Source organism: Hibiscus syriacus, unplaced genomic scaffold, assembly GCF_006381635.1.
Source record: "Hibiscus syriacus cultivar Baekdansim isolate YM2019G1 unplaced genomic scaffold, ASM638163v2 tig00111088_pilon, whole genome shotgun sequence".
Lineage (NCBI taxonomy): Eukaryota > Viridiplantae > Streptophyta > Magnoliopsida > Malvales > Malvaceae > Hibiscus > Hibiscus syriacus.
The window spans coordinates 1,471,185-1,481,642 of NW_024062978.1; the positions used below are offsets into that span (position 1 = coordinate 1,471,185).

A 10,458-nucleotide genomic window follows, 5' to 3' on the forward strand; every position below is an offset into this window, starting at 1 on the left:
TTCCCCTCTTCTATAATTCGATTACTTTATTCATTCAATAAATTTAAAATTAGAATCAATAAATTTTCTTTTATTCTCAGAACACGATCTCAGCTGCATCGATATGTATTCTAATCTATAGTAGCAGACCCCCTTTTTATAAAAAGAAAAGAAAAGAAAAAATAACAGGTTTTGTTTGATGGGCTCTCCATGTATCTCACATGCTCTGCACCATGAATTTATTCCATATTTCCAACGCCCCAGGTATGTTACTCGGATTTTCAAACCAGGTGTGCTCCATAAATATCCAGATTATCCCAAAAGAACGAGGAGATAAGGAAGGTCGATGGAAAAGGGTTGAAGAGATGGATTCAATGGTGGAAATTGGTCCCCATGGAATCTGCCATCGGTTAAAAGTTGAATGATTCTTTGCATCAATTGGTAGGAAATCCATGATTTTTCATGATAATCTTCGTTGTAAATTATTTTTTAGGGTAAAATATACTACATAACATTCAATGACGTGTTTAGTATCAAACGATTCACTTCCTTTTAGTTACAAACATATCATTCAATTAAGTTATCATCTATTTATTTGCACGAACCAAATGATTTCCGTAGTAAAGAAATTATTGTTATTCTTTGAAGACCTTAGTTCGAGTACTATAGATGCCAAAAGTATAACCGTTCAATGTCAAAAGATTGAGAGTTATTAAAGTTTTCAATTAAGTCTTTGATAATATGGATTATGTGGACTCAAACTTGTTCTACCTAAAGAAAAAATAGAGACTATAAAATAATGACGTGTGTAATTTAAAGTATGTTTAAAAATTTTAAAACTAAATAAATATTTACGTTAAACCTTCCTTAATTTATTGGAATTTGATATTAAATCTCTTAATTATAACATCTACCTCCAATTAACAAGGCTAGAAAGAGTGCTGATGATGGTGACTTAACAACCATGCAAATTAATTTTAATTTTTATATTTCAAACTAGTAAATAGTGCTGATCTGTAGTCCCCCATTAACCACAAATTGAATACAGATGCATTTAAAAATATTTTAGTTCATTTGCAAGAGATGCCAATGCTATTAAATTAATCAGCAGGCTTAGTTTGTTTTTTCGTGAGATAACTTTTTATAAATTTAAAATCTTAATTCTAATTTTATATAGAAAAAGAAAAAAAGAAAAAAAAGAGAATAATCCTAATGAGTTTAAAACTTATTACATAAGATAATACGAGATAATAAAGACGAGTAATTTGATTAACCGATTAAATTTATTTATTTATTTTTCTGAAAATAATCGAATATATTTTCAATTATAGATGATAATGATATATTTCTTGAAAAACGTGAGAAACTAAATCTACGTATTTGTTATTAAGTATCATTTTGTATGATTTTCATACTTGATAACAATAATAAATCATATAAATGATTGTCGGTCATAATAAAATCATATAAAATGTAAGAAAAACGTGGGGAGATGATGGGAGATAGAGATATACAACCGATTAATTCATTCGATTATTAATTCGTAATCGGATTATCAGATTAATTAAAAAGTTAATTATTAATAAAATTAATTTTTAATTTTTAAATAAAAATAATAAAGTTCGACTAATTTAATTAATTTTAAAATTTATTATAAATTTTAAAATGTTTAATAAATTTAGTACGGTTAAAAATACTTCAACTTTAATTTTTGCTAAGTAACCGAATTCGGTCATAGACAAGTATGGCCAGATATGTCTCGGTATTTTCATCTTCTTGCGAACAAAAACTTCTAATATACGATCATTTTTCTAATAAATAAATTCTAATCATTAAAATTTGAACTGCTATTTCAAAATTATTTAAATAAATTCAACTAAATAAGTTATAATAATTTAAATAATATATAATCGATTTCATAATATTTATAAATTTAAAAAGAATATAATTTTGTATTCTTACCGTATCAACAAAATGACTCAAAATATAATCAGCATCCAATCGTAACAATTTGTCTTCCATTTTTTAATTGCAATTAATAAATATTAACTAATTAAATAAGTTTACAATTAAATAATCAAATAAAAAATAAATACTAAAATAAAATAATTAATTACTTAAACAATAAAAATTTTAATGAATAAAAATAAATTATAAAACAATTATATCTTATTAAATTGAAAATAAATAGGAATGATAGATATTTAGGTGTGCTTTATTTAAGTTGAGAAAGGGGGTTTATATAAGTAGCCGATTGGGAGTTCGGGGCAGGAAGTGGAAGGCGTGCCTCTTGGGATGCGTCTTCCAGAGCGCGCTCCTGAGTATGTGCCTTCCAGGGGTATCATTAGTGTCAAGCGATTTTTAGCTAAGACGCTTTCCACCAATCACGTCTTACCTTTCGGTCCTCTTAAAGTGTGTGTCACCGAATTCGTCTCCTTCTCTTAGGTTTTAAATAGGGTAACATTTAGGAAATGGTGACTAACATGTAATATTTTATTTATAAGGAGTTTTTTTGGTAAAAAAGCATGTAAATAAACTTCATATCTTAGGTTCTATCCTCGGAATTTTCTCATCCATTTATTACACTGAGAAAGAAACATATCTTCCCCGTCTTCACTCCACACGTTTTACAGAATCTCACACGTTTCATAAAATAAAACCATGCTTCTAATCTACACTTTACAATTTCCCCAAAAACATGTTTTCCATTTCAACTCCTTTCCAGCCCCTACTCTTTAAATTCAAGCGTAATTCTTCACCTAAGCCCTTTGACCCAGAATTTTCCCTTTGTCTTCGAACCCGGAAAACTAGTTTTCTTGGGGGGATTTTGACCCAAAAAATTGGGCTGCGGGATCGTTCAAGAACTATGATTCAAACTTCGGTGTTAAAAGACTCCAGGGACGGAGACGATGCTACTCAAGTGCTCGAAGTTGAACAAGAAGGTCTCATCGACGGATCAATACGGGTCCAAAGTTTCGAGGCCACTTTGAATCGTCTGGTGAGTTTATTTATCTCATATCCAGTATTAGGCTGTATATTTGTTTTCAATGTTTAATGCAGTGGTTTTTTTTTGGCTGGCTATTTGGAAATGATAGAGCAAGTGGTTGGTGGCGGCTTTGTTCGGTGTGGTGATACTTTGGAGGCACGACGCCGAGGCTTTATGGATGGCGATGGGTTCGATTGTGAACGCGCTGCTCTCAGTTGCGCTGAAACGCGTCCTGAACCAGGAGCGGCCTGTGGCCGGGGTTAAGTCCGACCCGGGGATGCCATCTTCTCATGCTCAATCCATTTTCTTCACTGTCGTCTTCACTATAGCTTCAAGTAAACCCTTACATTACACTCCTCCATCCTCCACTTTGCATTAAGATTGCAAGTTTAGCATTTCAATATACAAAATTGAGTGAATAATATTTCAATTATGTATTTTTGGTGTTTCACAGTTTTGGAATGGATGGGAGTTAATGAACTTTCTGTGAGCATCTCCGTTCTGGCTCTGGCATTCGGTTCATATTTTGTGAGTGCACACATCCTAAAAATTAAATTAGAAAAATAGAAAGACTTGATGTTTGTAAGCTTGTGAAAAACTTTATGTAACTTGGTGTGTGTATTTCTGGTTCGCAGTCATGGCTTCGAGTGTCACAAAAGCTTCATACGATCAATCAAATTCTTGTGGGTGCTGTCGTAGGTTCGATTTTCTCAGTTTTGTGGTACCTATCATGGGATGCTGTTGTTTTGGAAGCATTTAATTCTTCCTTGTTGGTAAGGGTAATTGTTCTTCTGGCTTGTGCTGGATTTGGCCTAGGCTTTCTTCTATACGTGATTCAGTATTGGTTCAAGGATGAAAGATGAACTCTGTATTTACGTTTCAAACTCATCCTAGGCAATTTGTCTGTCATGATGTTTTCCAACAGTTCCAACAACTGATTCACTGTTTACTAACTGTTGAAAATGCGGTCCGAGTAAGAAATCAATGTACTCGAAATAGGATGCCATGTCGAAACTTTCAGAAAGATGCTTTATGAATTGTAAGAGATGGTCACCAATGGACTGTAGAGTGCAACTGAAGACTCGGGAGTTGAGCTGCATCTACTCATTTTAAATTGACTTGCGCTTAAAGCATCTCGCATGATCACCTCTTAACGAGCTGCTTTGGTCTCGGTTGTAAGCCAGTACAAAACCAACTGCTAACTAATTGTTGTAAATTAGCTCCTTGCTGCTGTTAGGGATTTGCATTATATACATCTATTTCTAAATTTATCCCTCTCATCTAGGGTAGCAAAACTCGACTCGACAAATCGATTTTTTCGACTCAACTTGTAAAAACTCGACTCGAATTGATTTCGAGTTATAAATTTAAACTCGACTCGGAAAATTTCAAGTTTAAATCGAGTTGTAAAATACAACTTGAATAACTCGAAATTTTTAGTTATTAGTAGTATATCGATTTTTAAGTTTGAGTTGAGTTCATCGACTTCATATAGTATATGTAAATCACATATGAAAAAAAATAATATATATATATATATATTGTATAAGTTTATAATGTATCATTTAATTTGAAATCAAATAATATTATAATGTTATAAATATTAACAATTAAATTTAAATAGAAACAAGATTTTTTTCTCGACTCGAATAGGAAAAATGCAAATCAACTTCTAGTTATAAAATAAAACTTATTAACTCGAATAACTAAAAAAAATTCGACTCTACTCAATCGAACTCTCACCTTTACTCTTGTTTACTTTCACGGTCACTTCCGTTTCAAGTATAAATGGTTAGTGTTATTATGACATTCATTTATATTCATTTATTAAAATAAATAAAATAAAACATTTTTATCTATTTTTATCTTTATTTAACTAAAAAATAAATGCGAATAAAAGTATGTTAAATTCATATATATATATATATATATATAAACTCATTTAAAAAATCATTTATCCAAATCTCCTTCTCTATATATATTTTAATAATTGAAGAAAGTAAAAATTAAATTAAACATTGAGTAAAATTTAAAGTCCAAATTATGAAACCTAAAATACTCAACTAAAAACATAGTTTCACTAGTTTATACCAACATTATTAAACCGGAATACCTTAAAAATAAATAAAAATAATAAACAAACAGAACATAAACACCTTAAAATGTAAATGAAAAAATATGATAAAAAAAGTTTAAACGACTATAAGTTAAATATAAACACCTTCAGAAAAATAAACAAACAAATACAAATATAACTTTATTCATTCAAATTCGATTTATTTATACCCCAACTTTCCTCTGCCCCAGAAGAACTGCTCTGGGGGTATTTCCTTGTTTTAGTCTCACCATAGCAGTTTCCAACAAGAAAAAGAAAACTGTATTGTATTGACGGACACGAATTCGAATCCAGAACAAACTCATTTCATATTTGAAAGATGAGATACAGTTTCTGGAATAATCCCAAACAAACCTCATTCACTAAACAGGTCAATAAATTCCCACATGGTGTGCTTTATCACTGAAATGTACTGCACAGGAAGTATATCTGCCTGAATCTACTAAAGGACCTTTAAAACAAATCCATCAAGGTTTTATGTGCATTACGCACACACTAGGCCAAAATTGGGTCAACAAATAACGATACATAAATTTGATAATACATCAACTCACAGCCTGCTAAGGAACAATTAGTAGTATTGAATTTATTATTTATGGTACTGCACATCCTCCGATGGCTCACGGCAGTTTCGACTGCTATTCACAGGAATGAACGTAAGCATCTAATTCGATTAGCCACAGTGACAGGTTCTCGCAGCTTTAATGATTTAAGATAATAATCACTTAGCCACATCATCAACAGGATCTGAAGCTTGAGGAACATCAACAGAAGATGATCCTTTACCTGCTGGAAGATACGACCAAGCCAAGGCTGCTGTCCCAAGGGTAATTGCAGTTGCAATTGAACCCCAGACCCATCTCTGCATCCTTTTCTTCCTTTGTCTCTCCCGCCGTGCCATCTCTGTAGAAACAAAGATGATTGGTGAAACCAGAATCAGATAACATAAACATAATTGTATCATATTCATGTGTAAAGCCCCCGCTTGCAGCAAATTTCAATAAAGAGAATTAAACTAAAGAAACTAGTTGAAGATATGTGTTTATTTTCAAAAACTAGTAACGCAAATGAAAGAAAATTAGGACTTGGCACTCACCTATAGCCTCTTGGTTCCTCTGAGACATTTCCTGATTCACGGCCTCATAATAGTGTAGTTTGTCCCATAATCGGGCAATTTCAAAGTTCTTTGATTCAGTTTGAACTTCCATTTCCGTCTCCATCTCTGCCCTTGCAATGCCCTTTCCAACACATAATGATACAAATCGTGAAATATCTGCTTGCTGCTTCATTTCTTCAGCCCATTTCACCAGCTCATCATCTGTCACATCAATAGGATCTGCAGGCAGTAACAATCCCACAATAACCAACTTTTGGCTCATTCTTTTCCACACACATCGCAGCTTGTTTAGAGCCTCTTCTGCCTGCTTCCTGTTTTCTATTTCCATGAGTAAGCTCAATCTTATTTCTCGCACTTCAGCTTCAGTGTCACGATAGCCAGGCTGTATACCACTCTCAGAGGATAATTCTGAAGGAAACAAGAAATCTAAGTAAAATTGCCAAAACAACCACAAAATCATCCCTATTCCAAATTAAGCTGTATCCGTGGGAAAATTTTCATAGTTCTCAATATTTCAACAAAAGTGTTGTATTCCATCCAGACATACTGGACACACATGCACACGTGAACGTGGGAAAAAACTATAATATGGTTTATATACATAGGTCTTTTCATTGCTAAGACTTAATGTAATCAAGACATTTGAACAAAGAATAGCATATATCATAATATCACAGTCGAAGTAGATACACCAGGTTGTAAACAAAAAAATTAGCAACATTCAAGAAAATTGTTTTTCAGCAGAAAGAACATGCACATACATCTAAACATATGCAGTTATCCATGATCGTATTCGGAAGAAAGTAGAGCTCTACATACCATCACAAGCATCAAAAAACTCAACCCCTGATGTACCAAGCCTTGCAGCACTTTCATCATCACCATCAGTATTAGTTGTGGCGCTCATGGAATCCTTTGGATCAAAGAAATCTTCACTTTCATCACCTCTGTTCAAGTTCAATGAAACAAGCTTGGGCGAAGCAATATCACTGGCCATACCATTATTCATTTGGCTGCTTCCAACTGCTTTATTACCGCTCCCAAGTTCACCATCATGGACACCATTCATTTGCTCATCTTGAATGGAGCTAGCATGGAAACCATTTGCCTTCTCTACTTTAATAGGATCATTATTGATACCATTCTCATGTTCCTCTTCATCAGGTTCATGAATGCTAAAATTAATAGAACCATCCTTAGATAGATCAACAGACTTGGTTTCTATAAGCTCTGCCTTCCCAACCTCACTTTCTTCAGTGGTTTTCTTCTGAGTTGATACGTTGTTTTCAGAAAAGCTCTTCAAAAGGCGAGGCCCTCGGCGCTTGTGATTAATGATGTAAGGTGATGGAGGGAACGAAGATGGTGAATCAGGTAGTGGAGTTGTTTCAGGAGTGGCATAGAGTCCAGGTGATGATATTTGGGGATGATTTATCTTCCTTTCAGTTACTGATGCACTGTTCCTCCTCTCTAGCTTCGAGTTGGTTACAAGCTTTGGCTTGGGCAAAGGTGGTTTCATATTAGGACCAGACTTATCAACAGATTCTGATGTTCCCGGTTCTAACAACCTATCCAAAGCTATAGCAGAAAACGTCGGCATGGCTCTGGATTATAAAAACAAAGCTTAAGTCAATAAACCCATACATATCATTTTCTTAGAAGAATAACAAGAAGGAAAGGGAAAAAAGAAAACCTCATTGTTACTACATATGATAACATTCTACATTCTGTAAACTAGATAAGATTCACCCATAGTTGTTAAATGTCCGTTCGAATGGCATAATTACAACCTAAACTTCAATGTTTTTCTCCTGCCTCTAATGGAACTGTAAGCTAACTACAACCACCCAAACCCTAAAGCCAAAGTCCCTGAACCAACATAGCGGAAAAAAGTGTTATCCGTCTTCCAATCACTCAATCAGCAATCAGAAAAATAAACAGCTCAAACAATCTTAAATTCATATAAAGACATTTACTCGGCATTTCCGATATACCGTCACACTGAAATAATTTTATTTGCTTCGTGAAAAACTAAAACCTATATGCCGGTATTGAATAAGAAATCATTTAGCTAAATTAAATATCAAATTACACGCAAATTAGAGCTCCCATACAAATATGACTCAATAAAAAAGAGAACCCAAAAACAGAGGTATCAGACACATACATAAGTAAACACGAGTCTTCCTCTTGATTTAACAGCAACCAAACAGAACGAAAAAAAAAGATCCTATAAACTTTCAAAATTCAACTACCTACTTCGACTATTAGATGAATTACAAAAAATGGAAAAAAAGATAAAAAAAATTATAAACCGAACACGACCACCAGTGTGAGAACTAAAAACAAATTACATCATTTCCGCTTCTGAGTTAATTAACGAAAATAAGGAGGAAAAAAATAAAACCGCAAAGGATCCCTAATATAACAAAGTTAATACCAGCTAATTCAAAAGCTAGAAAATAAAATACACCGAGAATATCATGAAAGGAAAAATTAAGAGATTTATTACCTAATACGCTCAAAAAGATATAATCCTTCAATAAGAAACCCTAAGCTCGAGCTGCGGTCGAGACGGCGGCGCAACTGGAGGGAATCAAAGAGATCGGATCAGAGCGCGTGCGGTGAAGACATAAGACACGGATTTTGATTGCTTATACTTATATTTTCCATGGAAATAAAAAAAATCCTCTGATATTCTGGAAGGGGGAAATTAAAAAAAATAAAAGAAAGAAGAAGAAGAAGAAGAAAACCTGTTGCCCAAGTTATAATCGCATAGACCGCCTCCACTTCTCTCCGCGAAAATTTCAAAACGCTGACATTGTTTTGCTATTCCTAGCCTGGGGAAACTACTGAAATGTCGGATTTGACCTTATATGGTGGGTGAGATGTAGGGTTCTGTTTTAAGATGGGAGTAATTTCGGGGTTTTGTGATGTTGGGGGAGGTTTCCAAAGTGTTTGGAGATGTTCTGTGTTTTACTGGGTTTCACCACGACATCGTTTTCATGGGTTCTTTGTACTCTCTGTTTCTTTTGAAAAAGCCTTGGGCAAAACGGCGAAATAATTAAAAGAGCGTGTCAGCTAATGAAATTGACCCACAGCGCCCAAATTAAGCCGCGGGCACACAGGTGTCATTATTTTAAAAACTTCCACAAATTAAATTTTTAAAAGAGAAAATAACTTCATTGACCAAAAAACTTAGATAATATACGATTTTGACCAATTTTTTTTTAGATTTGCGAAAATGACCAATAAAATCGCAATGCGATCTCTAATTCACATTGCGATCTCCACTATCGCAAATTCGCGTTGCATTTCGCGTTGCGACAGTTGAAAATCGCGTTGCGATTTTCCATTTCGCATTGCGATAGTTGAATCGCGTTGCGATTTTTCATTTCGCGTTGCGATAGTCTACAGTTGTTGTTGCGATAATCTACAGTTGTCGTTGCGATTTTCCAAATTCGTTGCGATAGTTAAAAAAAAAAGATTTTGTTTCTTAAGAATTTTCTCTAAAAAGATAGTATCCGCGCGGATGTGTCGAAGACACGTATTACCACGACCACGACCCGACCCGAGACGGACGGCGGCGGAGGCGGCGGCGCGCGAGAGTCTCCCTTGTTCTCTATCACTTAACAAGGAAGTGGGAAAGTCAAGCCTTAAATACCATTCCCAATAGTGTTTTCAATACTATGTGGGATTGAGCATTACCAACACTTGTTTCCAATACAATGTGATTATTCAAGAAACAATTAACAATCATGCACCTTAAAACAACTAAATTAGCAACCAATTGCATTAGTATTATACGATTAAATATGTCATAATTAAAAGTCAATTTACAATCAATCGCGATTATTGCAATTTTAAGCAAAACATTCAAAAATAATATCACTATTTAAGGCTCAATCCCACATAGTATTGGGAACAAGTGTTGGTAATGCTCAAATCCCACATAGTATTGGAAACACAATTGGAAATAATATTTAAGGCTTGGCTTTCTCACTTCCTTGTTGAGTGATAGAGAACAAGGGGGACTCTCGCGCGCCTCCACCGCAGCCGCCGCCGTCCGTCTCGTCTCGGGTCGTGGTCGTGGTCGTGGTCGTGGTCGTGGTCGTGGTAATACGTGTCTTCGACACGTCCGCGCGGATACTATATTTTTAGAGAAACAAAATATTTTTTTTTAACTATCACAAGAATTTTGACAACTGTAGACTATCGCAACGAATTTGAAAAATCGCAACGACAACTGTAGACTATCGCAAC

The 10,458-nt window shown here is 34.3% G+C and overlaps 2 protein-coding genes across 3 annotated transcripts; one reads left to right on the forward strand and one right to left on the reverse strand.

Annotated features, from left to right (window-relative positions):
• The first annotated feature begins 2,662 nt into the window (after positions 1-2,662).
• On the forward strand, positions 2,663-4,068 carry LOC120152316 (lipid phosphate phosphatase epsilon 2, chloroplastic-like). The gene is made up of 4 exons (XM_039164571.1): positions 2,663-2,977; positions 3,075-3,300; positions 3,420-3,493; positions 3,601-4,068. Exons 1-4 carry the CDS (start codon positions 2,678-2,680, stop codon positions 3,826-3,828), a joined length of 828 nt encoding a protein of 275 aa, XP_039020502.1. The 5' UTR covers positions 2,663-2,677; the 3' UTR covers positions 3,829-4,068.
• A 1,431-nt stretch (positions 4,069-5,499) lies between these two features.
• LOC120152180 lies at positions 5,500-7,799 on the reverse strand. Of its 2 annotated transcripts, none has more exons than XM_039164452.1 (3): positions 7,018-7,799; positions 6,178-6,606; positions 5,500-5,984 (listed from the first exon to the last, which is right to left on the reverse strand). In XM_039164452.1, the coding sequence occupies exons 1-3, from the start codon at positions 7,793-7,795 to the stop codon at positions 5,803-5,805; spliced, it is 1,389 nt and encodes a 462-aa protein (XP_039020383.1). In that variant the 5' UTR covers positions 7,796-7,799; the 3' UTR covers positions 5,500-5,802. The 2 variants fall into 2 exon arrangements, with proteins under 2 accessions (XP_039020383.1, XP_039020382.1); XM_039164451.1 differs by having other exon boundaries at positions 6,178-6,624.
• Between the last annotated feature and the right edge of the window lie 2,659 nt (positions 7,800-10,458).